The sequence below is a fragment of the Emydura macquarii genome, unplaced genomic scaffold (assembly GCF_026122565.2).
Source record: "Emydura macquarii macquarii isolate MOO-44397 ecotype Brisbane River unplaced genomic scaffold, CSIRO-AGI_Emac_v2 contig_2205, whole genome shotgun sequence".
NCBI classification, from domain to species: Eukaryota; Metazoa; Chordata; order Testudines; family Chelidae; genus Emydura; species Emydura macquarii.
The window spans coordinates 18011821-18029605 of record NW_027132342.1 but is presented as its reverse complement, the minus strand read 5'-3'; the positions used below and the strand labels follow the sequence as shown (position 1 = coordinate 18029605).

Sequence of the window (17785 nt, the reverse complement as noted above, 5' to 3'; positions counted from 1 at the left end):
GCTAACTCACTACTATGCCTCAGTCTTAACCCCACAGTGGGTAAAGCAATTGACATCATTTGTAGGCTCAGGTAAAATAGAAAGTTGGACGTCTTCAATATAATGAAAACACTGCAGCCTCTATCTCCTCATAACCTCTCCCAGTGGCCCCATATGTACATTAAACAGGAGAGGACACTCAATGGAACCTCTGGGACACTACACAAAAGAATCCATGGGGATGACCAGGAACTGTCCACTACCTCCCTCTAAGAATGTTCAGTATGGAGGGCCCTTATATGGCCAGGGGAGGGGCTCAGGCCAGAGAGAGATGCAACCAGCACCCCTATGTGTACTGCTTGGCAAAGTGCTCTGGCTCCAAGCACATTGGGCATGTGCATGCTACCTGGAATACACCTCTTCATCTCATCTTGAACAACAGTTATAGTAAGTAACAATGTTTTACTTATGTCTGTAAACCAGATCACTGAACAGCTAGTTTGCATCTCATGGCTCCAACCTGGAAAACGTCTTCCTCCTTGGTCACTTGCCCTCTGAGTGGCTAGTTAGCAGAATTGTTACACAGATCCAGACTGTTTGTTGTGCAGTTGTTTTAGGCCAAGGAAAATGTACAGGGTTTGGTTAACTTTGAATGGAGTATGTTTATACTATAGCCACCCTTTTCTCATATGTCAGACCCCTTCTAGAGAGAGCACTGGGGAAAGCCGGGAAGGATGTGTGCCCCCTTGACATTTTCAGAGGTCAGATATAAAGTCATCTGTCTTGTTGCCAGGATAAAGCAAACTGCAAACCAGTGTTTGTTTCCAAAGGAATTCCCATGAGAGATTAAAATTGCCCGTTAGGATAACTGTTTAACTATCTTGCCGTTTTTTTTTTTTAAATCAGGAAAATCTCTTCCTCTTGTTTAGTTTGTCTATATTCACAATGCTCCCTGGACTACACGTGAAGCTAACTGAACTGAGACAGGTTGCATCATAAAGATGGTAGTAACTATGACAGGAAAATTTCATCTAACCCCTACAGCGTACACACAGACATGGTGCTTCCAGTATGATGGCAGAATTATGCAGAAAGGAGAGTTGGCAGAGCTACTGTGGAATGTGAATATTAGTGATGGAATGCTACTGAAAACTCAGGATAAGTTCTGCTTTGGCATCCTCTCCCAAATGACTCTTCAGTTGCCTGAGGCACAGTATCATGATGCTTCCATACTCTTGGGGAAAGAAACACAAGCCTATATTAATATCTTATTTATTCATATGTGCCGTGCACAAAATAGATGTTAAAGGGGTTAGTGTTTGTTATGGGAGGTGTGTGTGTTTGGTCACAATCACCTCTTTGTGGCTTGAAAATAAATTTTCCCAACAATTTTTGTCCCTTGCTGTTCATCAGTGACTGTTATAATTACCCTGAAATGTAATTGTCTCATCCAATCAGAGTGTAGGGATTTTGTACAGTTATTGGGCCACAATTCTACATTTATTTTCTGCACTTTTCTTGGCCAACTTGCATAATACCTTCTGATTATTTCTCAATAACTGGATAGCTTAAAAATCCCACTAACTTGGTTCAGAGCCATTATTAGCCCATCAGAGTGCAGGGATTTTAATACTCATTGTGGTTATTTCTCAATAATTGTAGTTACTTTGCAAATCGTTCTACTCAAAAATCTCTTCATTATTGGCTACTGCCTCTCAGGTCCCTAATCCATGAGCCAAATTGTGCTTTATATTAAACTGATGTAAATTTGAAGTAACTCCATAGTTACCTCAGCTTCTGACACTTACCCACCAGACTTCATTCATTCCTCTTTATCCTTGGGGGAAAGCTTAGTGCACCACACACATTAAAAGTAACTCCTTTGTGTATTAAATTTTAGCAAAGATTTTTAATATTTTGAACAATTTTCTATGTTTCATTATAAAACCATCTCTCCAAAACAGCTTGACCTAGAAACATTAAAATTAGTCTTATTCACTATTCTTGTATGAAATTTAGTGCATGGGACTATTTTATAAGGCTTGAATACAACATTTTGGGGTTACTTGTCGTTGAAGTTGAACCTCTGAGAGTTCCATCAGGTTTCAAGGAATTCTAAACTTCTTTATAAGGTTTAAGTTTATAAACTGAACTTTTGAAGCTGATGGTAACTTACAGACTCTGCCAGCTATATGTCCAGATTAGAGTCTTGATCTTGTAATTGGGTCCACTTGGGCAGATTCTTATGCTCATGCAGTGGCCAGCTGAAGTCCAGGAGGCTCCATCTGGGCACAGAGTTTCACTTGTATAAATCTGATTGCAGAAGGGAGATAAGTTTGTAGCTCTGTAGTCGGGTATCCCTCCCCCTCTGGGTTGGAAGGAGTCCACACCACCTCACTAATCTCTTAACAGGGGGAATTAGCCAATAGGCCATTAGGGGAGCTCCGTCCCTCAGACTGGGTAAAGCAGCTACACAGTCCAGAGCCCTAGCCCTCAGGTGGGACAGCAAGCAGTCTGTGACCCTCAGGCAGGGGTTTGAGCACTTCTGCAATCTAAGACTTAAGGGGGTTGCTGTCACCCTGGAGGCACGGGAGAGGGTTGCGGGGGGGGGGGGGGGGCAGATAGGAGGACGTGAGCCCACCTAACTCCATTGTGTCCCAGCCCAGGGCCTTAACAGTGGCCCATCACTAGGACAGTGGGGTATCCCACCATAACGCACTGACCAGGTGCAGGCCCTAACAGAGCCTAATTACGGTCAGCCACAACTTGGCTACTTCCTACCCCCTCCCCAGTAGGTACCTGGGTACACCGGGCATCCTTAGTTAGCCTGGAGTAGGTGGCCAGCGGCAGTCCCGGCAATTCCCTAACAGGCACAGACTCCTCAGTGGGCAGGGCACCTCTGGGCGTCAGCAAAAGCAGCAGCCTGGATCCACGGTGTGTCTTCAGTTACTCTGGGATAGGTGGCCAGCAGCAGCCCTGGTGGTTCCGCTGTAGGCACAGACTCCGCAATGGGCAGGGCGTGTTGGCAAAGACAGCAGCCTGGAGTGAGCCAGATGCATCTGTCCCCCTTTGGATGGAGGCCCTGCCTTTTATACTTCCTGTCCCACACACCCCTTCCAGTGGGAGGGGTGAGGTTGGTCTAGCTCCTCCCACTTTGATAGGGAGGGTGGCTCCTCCCCCTTTGGCTCGGAGGGTGGCCACACCACCTCACTACAAGCTCTATTAACCATTTCCAGTCTAAGCTTGATTCTGACCCTTCACTCTAAACTTGGCAAAACTGCTCATATTTCATATGCCTGAAATTTCTTGTTACTCCTCTAGCCTCAGGAGATCTGTTCTAAGTACTATCTGTGATATAACTTTGTAGTTTTTGTTTAAGGAAAAATGTTATAATTTGGAAGCAAAAGTCAGGAATATAACAATTCAATGATAGGACAATGATGACATTCCTCTTGGCTGGGCTCTGAAAACAAGTTGTTGAAATGTGGCTCATTCAGCAGTTGCCGACCTGTCATGGATCTGTTAAAACAGAGAGCAGCTAATGTCTGGTATCATTGAACTAGAACTAATGTAACCCCATTTTTCCAGTTTCACTGTGGAATGTATTTTGTGTGCCCTGGCCAGTGAGAAATTCCTCCAGAGTTAGTTAGTACAGTATCAGAAAGCAGAGGATCCTTTTTTAAAATCATGCTCCATCTTGGCTGTACTTTAGTGCTGGGCCAGAGAAGAAGGTCCCCTATTCATGAAGCAGCTCTTAATTCCTCTTGCCGTGGTTACCTGTTGGTAGATGCATACTTTTCTGTCCAGGTGTTTTTGATCTTATGCAAGAAAGAGACTCTGTCATACAGTGGTAGTATATAGGTCCTTCTCTAAATCTACCAAATTTGTAAGAAAATTGAGAGCCAGCTCCACATACGCGCACACATGCAACACCAGTGCAGATTTATAGACGAATATAATAGTAGTACCTTGCTCATGTATAGCACTTTTCCTCTATTGATCTTGAAGTGCTTTATGAAGGAGGTCAGTACCATCCCCATTTTACAGATGATTAAACTGACTTTCCATGATGATGGATGGCAGTGGAGAGGTTTTATAATTCATGAGACTCCTTCCCATCATTCCATTCTCACATGCTTCTTCAGGTATGCTGGTGCCGCCACTTGAATCAGGGTCCAGCGTATTTTACCACCATAGAAAGTTTGCTGAGGGTATTTTGTAACCTCATATCTAATTTTTTACTTTCATTCTATGCCCCAGCAGACAACATTTACATGTGGTAGCTCAGTGGCAAATCCAAGTGAACATCTAGCCCACAATATACTTTTTAGCAACCTCAAAAAGGGTCAAATCTTCAGTTGGTATAAACTGGCATAACTCCATTTGAGGTCAGTGGAGCTACATTGAGTTGCACCTGCTGAGAATCTGGACCAATGTGTTAAACATTTTCTAAGGCAGCTGCTATGAGCATTTCTGTTAACTTTAGTTTGCTTGCACTAAGTGATATGGAGTTGGAAAGGGTGGGAGCTTTACCATTCTTATTCATTCTATAAATGTTTTCCCCCAACAGCTCTGAAAAGTCCAGCTGCATTTCATGAACAGAGAAGGAGCTTGGAGCGGGCCAGGGTAAGACACAATTTACTCTTTGAAGTTAAAGGGAAATCAGGAGTGGAGGGTGTCTTCTATTTATCACCCTGGACGCTACAGACAGCAAAGGATATGTCCACATTCTGGAAGCACTACATTACACATGCACATGCACCCATACACGTATATGCATTTTTGTATGTTGTGGTGACTTCTCCCCCACTCTGCCTGGTCCTGACTAGATGCCAGTTGAGGACAACGCCTCAGGTTTCCCCACACTCTTCTTTCTGAAGATCATCAGTATTCATGTTCCAACACACACCTGATGCAGTTATTTTTGTGACCTATTTCTTCAAGTAATGTCCCTAGGGGTGCTCCACTGTAGATGTGCCTGCATCCCTGCACTGCTGATCGGAGAACTTTGGTAGCTGTGTCTTTTGAGCCTGCACCTGCGCTTCCTCTCTTCATGCTGCACCATGAGGCTAGCCATTGCATACAAGCTAATCCTCCTCAGTTCCTTCTCAGCCACCCCTGACTAGAGGGATCATTAACTCTTCTTTTCATTTGTTAATCTTAACTTTAGAAACTTAGTTGTCTTCTGACTCCTTATTTGGCTGTGCCTTAAAAAAAATCAAATCAAAAGAAGAAAGAAGAAAATACTTTTTGTTCTTGTGTCGACCCTTGGTGGTGGTAGCTCCCTGGACAAGGGTATGCCCGGCTCCCCAGGCTTCAAGAAGTATCTTTGCAGTGAGTCGATCTCTGTCCTGGACAAGCACTCTCAGTGCATTTGCTGCCTCGACAAGGCCACGTCCAACAAAAGTGTTCCCTCTGCCAACCGTTGTGACCGAGATCCCACAAGGACAGAGAGTTCCACCAAAAAATCATCTTTATGGAGGCGACTCTATGACCCCAACCCCCTGGCAGGTGTGAGTCTTCCCCTCAGCCTTCGACATCGAAGGACTGTGAGTCAAAGAAATGGTCTAGGAACTCCTCTCATCAGTTGAAAAAGAGAGTGGGAAGTCTCTTAAGCAAGCCCAGGGATGGCTGAAAGCAATCGCCATCTCGCTTGGTATCCTCTGCACCACTGGCACTGAAATCATCTGGCACCCACGCCTCATGGCAACTGTCGGTGTCTGGTACCATTGATAGTGCACTAGAAGCACCTGACTCTCTGCCCCTCAGTACCAAAATCATGGCACCAAGCCAAGGACAATCAAGGGGTATTTCCCATGGCTCCTAAATGGTTCCAGCACCTAGAAAGCTCAAGTTCAAAGGATGCGCAAGAGTTTCTACTACACAGTAGAAAGTCCTCCACACGACGCACTTACCTGCAGAAATGGACCAGTTCCAGATTTGGTGCACATCCCAACAAATCTCTCCAGTGTCAGCAACTCTTCCACATATTCTTGAATATGCCATGATACTTAAAAAATTAGGGTTATCCCTGAGCGCTCTCGGGATCCACCTAACAGCTATTACAGCATTTCACCAACCTATAGAGGGATACTCATTGCTATTTCACCCGACCACTAAAAGGTTCCTTAAGGGAATAACAAACCTCTTTCCCTAACCTCAACTTCTTTACCCCTTCATGGGATCTAAATCCAGTGCTGAAAGGGCTGACTAGGCCCCCTTTCAAACCTATGGTCTCCTGTTCGCTAGCATACCTATAGATGAAAACGGTCTTTAATTGCAAATACCTGGGCTAAAAGAATTGGGGAAATAGCAGCTCTGATGGCACATCCTCCATAGTTTTCTTCCCAGATAAGATTACACTCAGACTGCCTCTGAGGTTCATCCCCAACTGACCTCCTCATTTCACATGAATCACTCTATTCACCTTCCTGCCTTCTACCCTAATTCTCACCGAGACGATATGGAGGCCATACTGCATGTCTTAGATGTCAGGAGAGCTCTGGCATTCTACCTTGTTATGACAAAAGTCTTCAGGAAGTCCCCTAGATTATTCTTCTCCATGGTGGAAAGATCTAAGAGCTCAGCAGTAAAAGACCAAAGACTCTCCAAATGGGTCTCTAATTGCATCAGACAGTGCTACCAAATTCGTAACATGACCCCTTCGGACTCGATCTCTACATATTCCAAAAGATTGATCTCGTCATCTGTCTCCTTCTTTAAGGATGTCCCTGTGTCAGAAATTTGCAAAGCGACGATTTGGGTGTCAGTCCACATCTTCACAGAAAATTATGCGCTCACCAGGACTCTGCCTCTCATGCCATCTCTGACTCCATAGTACTATCACCTGTGACTAATCCGATCCTGAAGTCACAGCCCTTCAAGGGGAGTCAGCAGGCACATTTGCCAGGTCATAACGGGCCTTGATGCAAGACATGATCGATGACAAAATCTTCTGGAAGGAGACCAGGAGGCCCTTCGTTCTATCTGCCACCGCTACAAAAAGCTGAGAGATCTTCCTGAATCATTCCGTTCTTTTGATATAGAAAGCTAAAGCCGTCCTAATGTCCAGGGAGTGAATCCTCTGTTCCCAGCCATTAGCATGCTGTTTGGGATAGAAGATCAGAAGAAAAATGTCCTGGTTTGCATGGAACTGTGAAACTATCTTTGGGAGGAAGACTGGGTGCAGTCACAGACGAACCTTGTCTTTGAAGAAGACTGTGTAAGGGGGCTCCAACATCAGGGCTTTGAACTCCGAAGCTCCAAAATCCTTCTGGCCGACATAATGGCCACTAGGAAGGCAACTTTCCACGACAGGTACAGGATGGAACATGTTGCCAGTGGCTCAAATGGTGCTTTGATCAGTGCTGACAGCACCAAGTTGAGGTCCCATTGGAGACTGACTGGCGCGTTTGAGGGAACAACCTGTCAAGGCCTTTGAGGAAGCAACTTACTGTATGATTCGTGAAGATCAAGTGGCCACCCATGAATGAAAAGCTGAGATTGCAGTGAAGACCAATGCCGGAAGACCCTATGTTTAAGATATAACAGGTAGTCCAGGACAAGAGGTTATTCTAACTATTTACAGGAAAAAATAATGTGGATAACACTGGGAGGAAAGGACCTTTCAGAAGCAAGAGGCCACAGATTCCACCCAATCATCACAGGTGGTAAGAAAGAACAGAGGGTTGGCTGAGCCCTTTATATGGCACCATGAAGGCATGACTCCAGGGGGCTCCAGAGCTAACCCTACAGATACCACTGGGGGAAAAAACCTTCTGGCAACTGCGCACACACCTAATTGGAATGGACATGAGCAACACATCTCAAAGAACAACAGTTACAGAAGGTTAGTAATCGTGTTTTCTTCTAGATGTGTCCCCTTATGGGTGCTCCACTATGCACCCTCCTCCCCTCTACTTTGGATTTCTCACTATGAATCTGCAGTAGAGAAGGAACTGAGGACAGTTATCCCACATGCGCTGGCTAGCCTCGTGGTGCAGCATGAGGAGAGGCAGTGCGTGTGCGGGCTCAACGGACACTGCTACCAAAGTTCTCCAATCAGCAGTGCAGGGACGCAGACACACCTACAATGGCACACCCATAGGGACACAAATCTCGAAGAACCTTTTGTTACTGCACAAGGTGAGTAACTTCTTCTTTCCACTCTTAGATGGCAATAGCCTAAATATGTGTTGCTTCCTTTGAGTCAAAGGATATTACTTCAGTGCAACCTGCCCACTTTTGTTAGTCTGGGTGCTCCCAAACCCTGGTGCATCTTCCTTTTAAAACCAACAGCTTGACAGAGGAGATCCCAAATAGTCTTGGATAGAGACTAAAAATCACAAAACTCTGGCTCTTGAGAAAGAGGAAGCCAAGGCTGAGAGACAGGCACCACGCTTCATGCTGTGGCTGCTTGTAAAGTGGGGTTTCTTGATGATTTCAGTTCCCCAAAAGGCCTCTGGGGAATGTTCTTCAGACCAGCCCACAAGGGAACGGAATCTGCTCTGACAGTTGAGCTGAGTTTTATTTCAAAAGTGAAAGCAATGTGAAATTAGAGAAATGACACCTTTGATGGAACATCCCAGGGAGCACCACCACTATGAACTTTCTGGAAAGACTGAAACAGGAGAGCAGCATCCCCCTGGCTGTAGATTCCTCCTGCTGTTTGTTTTAAAGCCTAATCATTAAATTGCTTTTTGGGTTTTGGCAGTGGGTGAGTGCATTTTTATGTTTGAAAAACATTGTTATAAAGCCTCCAACAGGTCCGTTTCTATGGTCAGCACTTATAGTTCTGCTACCCATTGACCTTAGTCTTGCATTCCCTGGGCTTCCTGGGAGTGCTGAGGAGGAGGCATGCTCAACTTGTAGAGGGGCTTGCCACAGAATTTGGGTCTGGCTGGTCAGAAGAGTAGACAGGGTCTTCAGTTTAACCACCGAACTTTCAATAAGTGGAGCAGTATGCCCAAACCATGACCCAGCTTCCAAATCTTAACATCACTTTTGTGCACTCTCTGCAAACAATAGACCCAGTGCTCAGCATCATAAAGAGAAACTCAGTGTCTTGAGTCTCTCACCTTGAATGCTGACACTGACTTGGTCTAGACTGTCAGCAGCTGCATTCGTACTCTTCTTACTTTCAGGGGTGGGATGAAGAGCCGTAGGCTGTCACTTGGATAAACTGATCCTGTGTTTCAGGCTCTAAATCAGTGGTTCCCAAACATTTTCCCTACATGATCCCATTTTCAGATGTGTTGTTTCCCACTACCCCAGACAGCATGGAAGTTGCAGTTAAAAAATGGTGTCCTCCCTTCACTATGACCTCACATGCAGTGTACATGCAAGGTCATGCCACAAGAAGGATGCCATTTTGCTTTACAAAATGGCTTCCTCTGGACTGCATAATCTACACACAAATAGTGCGTGCAAAGTCATGCAGCACTGAGGACGCCATTTTGTAGAGCAAAATAGCATCTTCCGTGCAACGTTACCTTATGTCTATGGTGCGTTGTGAGGTCACGCTGTGCGAAGGACGACACTTTGTAAAATGGTGTCCTCTGCACGCCCAGGATTACTGTGACCCCATTTGGGGTCAAGACCCAGAGTTTGGGAATTGCTGCTCTAAATATTATAAGTTATTGGAGGGAAAATATCCCCATTCTATGTGCAGCTCATTCACGTCTCATTAATAACAACAGATGGATTAAAAAAGCCAAATACTCAGTGTTGCTCAGGCCTATCCTGGTGTTGTGTCTGATCACTTGATTTCCCTTCATTCTTGACTGTCTTCGCTGCAGACAGAGGACTATCTAAAACGGAAGATCCGGTCCCGGCCGGAGAGATCGGAGCTGGTCAGAATGCACATTCTGGAAGGTACAGTACATGTTGGAGAGAAACTCCAACAAGCGCTGACTCTCTTCATACAGCTACTGCTTCATACCCCTGATGCTGTTCTCTATCTCCACCCTCACCAAACCCTTATTCAGGTGGGAGTGGGCAGAGGATCATAGTTACATAGTACCAGAGTGGGTGAATTCATGGGAGGGGTATGAGATCAGGAATGTGAGAACTGGCAACAATCTTTTGGAATGGGGGACCCTTACCTTAGACACCTTCTAAAGAGTGCTTTTTGTGCCAGTCCCGAGGCTGAGCTGCAGGTAACACTGTCTAGGACTCCCCAATTATGTGTCCAGAAAAGCACCCAATCAAGTCTTCTATGTATAAAGCTGTCTTAGTTCTATAGCTATTTAGGAAGGACTCCCAGCTACTTCTCATATGGCTTATTTGGTCAACAGAGAGGTCTGCCATATGAACTCCAGCTGTGCACAACCATTAGTAGGGGCTGAAGGATGGAGAAATGGGGTGCCTGAGGATGTTCTGCTGACCAGAGAAGAATTTGTTTAAAATGTCCAAAGGAGTGGGGCAGTGGGAGGGTCAGCTGGCAGTGTGTGGCCAATTTCAGGATCAGAGAGTGAGTAGTATACTCCATGTAGAAGGATACAAGGCAAGCAGGAAAAGATGAATGTGAATCGAATGACACCAATTTGAGTGGAGGGAACTTCTCCCATCCAGTGTCAGAGGGCAAGGCTCTTTCCTTCCTGAATGAAAACAAAGTATAGCTGGCATGCTCACACTGGTCACCCCAGGACTGATCCTATCTTATTTACATCCTTCCTGTGCAGAGACCTCAGCTGAACCCTCCCTGCAGGCCAAGCAGCTGAAGCTGAAGAGAGCTAGACTGGCAGACGACCTCAACGAGAAGATAGCCCAGAGGCCAGGTCCCATGGAACTGGTGGAGAAGAACATCCTTCCTGTGGAGTCTAGCCTGAAAGAGGCCATCATTGGTAAGAGTGGTAAGGGATCTGCATTTCTGGGGAGGTTCCCAGGTAACCCATCCATTTGCCCTATGGGAAAAAAGACCATGAGATTTCATTCCCATCCCAAAACTTTAGCCTTTCCAGTCCTAGGATTCTGGAATGCAAAGCTCCTATCCCAGCCTGGATAGTGATGAAGAGACACTAGATTATAAAGAATGCTGGGCTTCTAGAATAAAATGAAATTGATCCCCAAACCTCAGGATTGAAGAACTGCTGTAGGATTGAGTTTCCTAGCTTGTGCATTCCCTCTCTTCCTGAAAATCCCTCTATCTGTGTAGCAAATGTCTGAACCCTTTGTCAGAAATAACCCACTGACTGAGTCAGATCAGGGAAGGGAGATAGGGCACATGAGCGAGCAGGTGTGCAGAAACAAAAACTTTCTGTTGGTTTAAAATCTTCAGAATCCCATTTGAAAATAAACAGGAACAGATGTAAATCATGCCAGTGCCATTCCAAGGGTGAAAAGGAATGCTGAGGAATAGCCCTCCCACAGCCTATGCATAGCGCCCCCCTCCTGAATTGAGTAGACTGTATGTAGCATAGCTGCACCCTTCTCAAGCATGGGCGGTCACTGAAGGAGTTGCCACCTCCTTCAGAGACTAATGGGGGTATGCTCATGAGCAATGGCACATACGTCTCATTGAGCAGTGCAGGGCAGTGATAGGAGCGAGCCTAGCTTTACCATCACTCAAGAACTGGTCAAGGAAGAGAGAAAGAATTACCTTGTGGTTAAGAAACTGAGCTGGGGTTTGAAAGATCTGGGGTCAATTCCTGGCTCTTTGGGCACATCACTTAATCTCTCTGCCTTAGCTGGTCATCTGTAAAATGGGGTTGATAGTACTTCTCTGCTTGGGAATGTTTTGGGGATGAATTAATAAATAAATGTTTGTGGGACACACAGATATATGCTTGGAGGGGGCCATATATGTATAGATAGAATTCTGAGGCCACCTCTTGTGACTGACCTTTGCCCTTTGTGTGGTAAAAGAGAGTAGAGAACATCTGGGATCCCTACTAACAAACTGTCAACACCTCCTTTGAGGAGGATCCTTCCTCCTATAGCATGCAGCTGACCAACACTAAAAAAATCATTACTTGAGACTAAACAATGCAAACTAATACCTAATCTTCCTTTTCTAAGCTGAGAAGCCACCAAACCGAGTCTCCAATGCTCCTTGTCATCTGCCATTTCCCTGGATCCCTTTCAGTCAGGCTTTAGGCCCCACGGCATGGTAGAGGCAACAATTGTTCTAGTGGATGATCTCTTCCTGTCCATAGACAGGAGAAGTGTTTCCGTACTCCTGCTAGACTTCTCTATAGCATTTTATACTGTAGATCAATGGTAGTATTCCTGCAGCATGAATGGAGACACCCTGAAAAGGCTCAGGTCTGTGTTTTATTCTCTGATCTCTTGGGTTTGGGATTTAAGCTAACTCAGACAGTCCCCCTCCTTTCCACTCTCTCCCTTCTGGCTAGTGGTGACTGTAATTTGATGTCTGAAGTTATCTTATGTTTCCAGTTGGGCAGATGAACTATCCAAAGGTTGCGGACAATTCCTCTTTTGATGAGGACAGCAGTGATGCCCTATCGCCAGAGCAGCCAGCCAGCCATGAGTCCCAGGGATCCGTACCATCACCAATGGAAGCCCGGATTGGTGAGCTGCTTCCTAGCACCACTGTGTCATCACCAGCTCAGGTCAGAATGCTTTGCTTTGTGTTGACTCTTGCTGTTCTCTGGAACCACAGAACCGATACTGGATTGGGGCAATGCAAATGCCTGGGTCCCTGAAGGTTAAGGCATAGAAACATCTGCAAGGTGTCAGTGCTAAGAGACTTTGTTCCTCAGCAATACATCAGTGAGATGTGACTGAAGTCACACCTGTTGGTGGTTGGTAGGGGGAACGGTTGTTTGGCAGGAGCCATCTGTGTTAAGTGTATGCGCTGTTCCTGGGAGGCAAAAGGAGGAGGGACATAGTGTTGGAAGTGGGCTTTGATTCCTTCCCTGTTCTAGGATGCTTTGATCCCATTGAAGTATGCTCCTCCCCAAACTAGACAAGGGGATTTCAGGGAGTGGATTAAGAAGCCAAGTAGCCATTTAATGGCTGGTAACCTTTAGTGGAAGGCTCCCACAGCTCTCTGAAAGGAGGGCAACACTGTAACAGTGAAGAAGAAACTTTCAGCTGCCTGTATATGTGAGTGATGCTCTTTCTTCCCCTTGCAGGTAGCGTCACAGTTACAGATCAATGTAGACTCCAGTGAAACACCTTTCCTACCTGAACAGCCACTCCCTCCTCTTCCAGCACCATCTCTGCTGTCCCCTAACCTCTCCAACAGAGCCACTATTCCTACAGTCAAGCCCCCACCAACGCTCATTAAGGTAATGGGGGGGGTGCGGTGAGTTTACTCCATTTTTATAGGCTACTAGACGTTAACGTGGCTGCTCTGGGGATGGTAGGGAGTGGGAGTGATAGACTAGGAGATGCTGAGGCTCTGGAAAAACGTCTAGCATCATTCACTGTCTCCCCCTGGCGTCTACTCGGGACATTCCGTGGGCTTGAGATGGTTCAGTGTCTAGGTCTTCTTCTGTACCCCTTGTTCTAGTGCTGTGTAAGGTACTGGAGCTAGCTGAGCTGCTGAGTGTGTAGTATTATCCTGCTATGAGAACATGGAAAGGCCCCAGAATCAAACCTGGAGAGAGCTTTGAAGTAAAAAGCCTGGTTTGCATGTAGGTTTTGGTTAGATGTTAATGCTATCCTAGTGCACCTGTTCCATCCATTCTTATTCTCTTCTTCCCCTCTCTCTCGCCTCTCCCACTGAATAGCAAAGCCAGCCCAAGTCTGCCAGTGAGAAGTCTCAGCGCAGTAAAAAAGCCAAGGAATTGAAGCCGAAAGTGAAGAAGCTTAAATATCACCAGTACATCCCCCCGGACCAAAAGCAAGACAAAGGGGCTCCCCCCATGGACTCATCCTATGCCAAAATACTGCAGCAGCAACAGCTCTTCTTGCAGCTCCAGATCCTCAACCAACAGCAGCAGCAGCACTACAACTATCAGACTATCCTGCCAGCCCCGCCAAAGTATGGGTCCCTCAGTGCTACTCATCCTTATGGAACCCCCTGCCCTCCCACCCCTGCTCATGGAATCAATCCTCCATCGATGGGCTGCACTATAGCTACTAGACCATCTTATCAGTCCCACCAAAGGACGGGCCTTACCACACTGCCCATGATCCTCTCCTGCCTCTCCTCACCCCTTGGTAGGGACTCGCTCCCTTTGTAAGTTCATCCGATCCCAAGCACATTGAGCTCTGAAGGATGTGAGGCGTAGGAGTTGGAGATTGTAGCCTGATCTGTAAATCCTATAAAGTTACTGTCATCCTCAAGAAGTGGTCTGTGTTGATCGGGCAAGAGCAGCTGAAGTCAGTTGATTCTTTAGTGGTCAGAGTGGGGGACAGTCAAAGTATTTACTGTCATGCTTTAACACTGGGACTGGTGCCCTAGATGCTTCCACAGGCACATAGTGCTGCAAATGTCCTTGAGGGATGATGGTGGGCAATGAGGATCCCTTCCACCTTGATTCTGATAGCCACACTTTTTCTTCCTGCAGGCCTCCAGGAGAGCAGCAGAATGGCACTAGTGCTCCTGCCATGCGTAGTCTGTCTGCCACTGTCTGCAGCACATCTTCTGTATCTTCCAGTTCTAGTGGGCTGATGCGACAAAACAGTAATGCCATAGTGGGCAAACCGGGCTCTCTCCCTACCAACCTAGATGACATGAAGGTAAATATCCATGCTGCCATAAGCACTAAAACTAATTGGCCCCTTATTGGCATTGTCAACAGAGAAGGCAAGGCCTGAATGAGGTGGCCACTCCAGAGCAGCGCTGAGGCACACTGACAGGACAGTATGTAGTGACAAGTCACACTGCCACTGTCCATGCTGTATCCAGGGGGTGGGTAATAAAGGACCCTCAGTCTGCAAGGCTGTCTGTTCAGTGCCTTGCCTAATGACTCACATATGTACTAAAGGCTGTTCTGGTTAGGGTGGGTTTTCTTTTAGCTTTAACACTGTTTTCTCCTTTGTAGGTGGCAGAGCTGAAGCAAGAGTTGAAGCTGAGGGCACTGCCTGTCTCAGGCACCAAGACGGACCTGATTGAGCGGCTCAAAGCTTATCAGGAGCAGAACGGCACAGCCAGCAATCCCAAACCCAATGCAACATCCATCCTCCCAAAAGCTACCGAAGTGGTGGTAGCCTTCCCGGCTGCAAGGTTGAGCACAGGGCCGGCACTGGTCACTGCTGGCATTGCACCAGCAGAGGTAGTTGTGGCTACGGTCACCAGCAATGGCATGATGAAGTTTGGCAGCACAGGCTCAACACCGCCTGTTTCCCCCACCCCCTCAGAGCATTCACAGATGAGCACTGGGGATGAGAACTCTGCTGCTGGAGACGCCTTTGGAGAGACGGTGACTTCACCTCTGACCCAGCTCACCCTGCAGGCATCTCCAGTGCAGATCCTGGTGAAGGAAGAAAACTCTAAGGCTTCCTCCTGCAGCCTAAATCCAGCACCCAGGTTGGAGCGGTGCAGCATCAGCAACAGCAAGGACATGGAGGTCCGGGATAAAGATCAGATGTTGCAGGAGAAGGACAAGCAGATTGAGGAACTCACCCGAATGTTGAAACAGAAGCAGCAGCTGGTGGAGATGCTGAGGCTGCAGCTAGAGCAGGAGAAACGGTCTCAACAGCCACTACCAGCCATGGAAAACGGAGTGGGAGGGGGGGTCCCTGCCTCCAGTTCAGTGGCTTTTGGCACCCAGATTAAGAGTGAAAACGGTTTCCTGAGTTGCCAGTCTGCAGGGCAGCCTGATGGCCAAACAGATCAATTCAACCCTGTGTCAACCACTAGCCAAATGGACACTTCGGATCCAAGCTCAGTGCCAAAGAAAGCAGTTATGGTGAAGCAGGAGGTGCTGACAGCAGAAACAGAATCACCATGCCAGTCCCACACCTCACAGCTCTTCCTTGGTCAGCAAGGAGGCACCCTGACTGACCTCATCAAGGGGGCCCCTCCCCCTACCCTCATCACAGATTCCACAGGGACCCACATCGTCCTTACAGTGACCAATCAGAATGCTGAGAGGCGGGGCCTCTCACCACAAGGGAAAACGGGGAATAGCTGTACAACATTGCAGGTAGGCTTGTGCTGTCTGTCCCCGGCAAGGCACTCTAAGTCCCGCTCTCCAAGTATCTGGTCATTTTCATGGGGGCTCATTTTATCACAGAATGACTTCAGAATTTGGAAATTAATTTTACTAAATACCGTGGCTAGCCTAGAAACAGTCTGGATTATTTTATGACTGCCTGTAAAATTTGTAGCTATGGAAATCAAGAGGAGCATAATCAAATCTCCTGCTTCAGGGCAAAAACTGATCAGTGCCAGGGGATGGGAGGGAATTCCATGCACACAAATCTCATGTACAGTTTCATAATTAACTAGGTGCATTTGAGGCTTTTTAGCCTTCTCAAATCATTAGGTTCTGGTTACAGTCAGACGGTGGACATTGGGCTAAGCAGATCAATGACCTGATGTGACATGCTGACTCCTGTTTCAAAAGGTTGGGAAAAAACAAGTTTCTACTTTGGAGACAAGGTGGGTGAGCTAATATTTTTTTATTGGACCAACTTCTGTTGGTGAGAGAGACAAGCTTTTGAACTACACAGAGCTCTTTTTCTGGGAACCTGAAGAAGTGCTCTGTGTAAGCTTGAAAGCTTGTCTTTCTCTCCAACAGAAGTTGGTCCAATAAAAGATATTAACTCACCTGCCTTATTTCTCTAATATCATAGAATCATAGGACTGGAAGGGACCTCATGAGGTCATCTAGTCCAGTTCCCTTCACTTATGGCAGGACCAAGCATTATCTAGACCATCCATGACAGGTGTTTGTCTATCCTGCTCCTAAAAATCTCCAGTGCTAGAGATTCCACAATCTCCCTAGGCAGTTTATTCCAATGCTTAACTCAGGGCTCGACAAACCCAGGGCACTAGGTCGCCATGGCACCTAGAAATTTAATTCTGGTGCCTAGTATTTTTCCAGGGGGGAGTGGCCGCCGCGCTCCAGCCAGGGCACCACTGCATCCATGTGGCAGGGCCGGGAGGGGGAGCGCTGCGGCTGCCATGCTCCAGCCAGTTGTGGGAGAGGGGCGTAGGGGAGGAAGGGGTGGAACCGGGAGGGGAGAGTGGCTGCTGCACTCCGGCTAGGGCGCCGCGCCGCTGGGCCCATGTTGTCTGGCTCCTTAATTTTTGGGCTGGCTCCTAGCTTCAAAGCAAATTTGTTGGGCCCTGGCTTAACTACCCTGACAGTTGAGAAGTTCCTAATGTCCAGCCTAAACTGCCCTTGCTGCAGTTTGAGCAAATTGCTTCTTGTCCTATCCTCAGAGATTGAGAACAAATTTTCTCCCTCTTCCTTGTAACAATCTTTTATGTATTTGAAAACTGTTATGTCCCCCCTCAGTCTCCTCTTCTCCAGACTAAACAAACCCGATTTTTTCAGTCTTCCCTCATAGATCATGTTTTCTAGACCTTTAATAATTTTTGTTACTCTTTTCTGGAATTTCTCCAGTTTGTCCACACCTTTCCTGAAATATGGTGCCCAGAACTGGACACAATGCTCCAGTTGAGGCCTAATCAGCTCAAAATAAAGCAGAAGAATTACTTTTCATGTTTTGCATACAACACTTCTGCTAATACATCCCAGAATGTTTGCTTTTTTTTTTTTTTTTTTTTGCATCAGTGTTATACTCTTGACTCATATTTAGCTCGTGATCCACTATGACTCCCCAGATCCCTCTCTGCAGTATTCCTTCATAAGGAGTAATTTCCCATTTTGTATGTGTGCAACTGATTGTTCCTTCCTAAGTGGAGTACTTTGCATCTGTC

The 17785-nt window shown here is 46.6% G+C and overlaps 1 protein-coding gene across 1 annotated transcript in view; it reads left to right on the top strand.

Moving 5' to 3' along the window:
- MRTFA (myocardin related transcription factor A) overlaps positions 1–17785 on the top strand; it is a 144422-nt gene that overhangs the window by 115412 nt on the left and 11225 nt on the right. The window contains exons 6-13 of the mRNA XM_067559547.1: positions 4550–4605; positions 9777–9852; positions 10662–10823; positions 12376–12551; positions 13077–13232; positions 13677–13930; positions 14460–14631; positions 14937–16040. Coding sequence (XP_067415648.1) covers positions 4550–4605; positions 9777–9852; positions 10662–10823; positions 12376–12551; positions 13077–13232; positions 13677–13930; positions 14460–14631; positions 14937–16040 — 2156 coding nt within the window. The remainder of the gene's footprint in view (positions 1–4549; positions 4606–9776; positions 9853–10661; positions 10824–12375; positions 12552–13076; positions 13233–13676; positions 13931–14459; positions 14632–14936; positions 16041–17785) is intronic.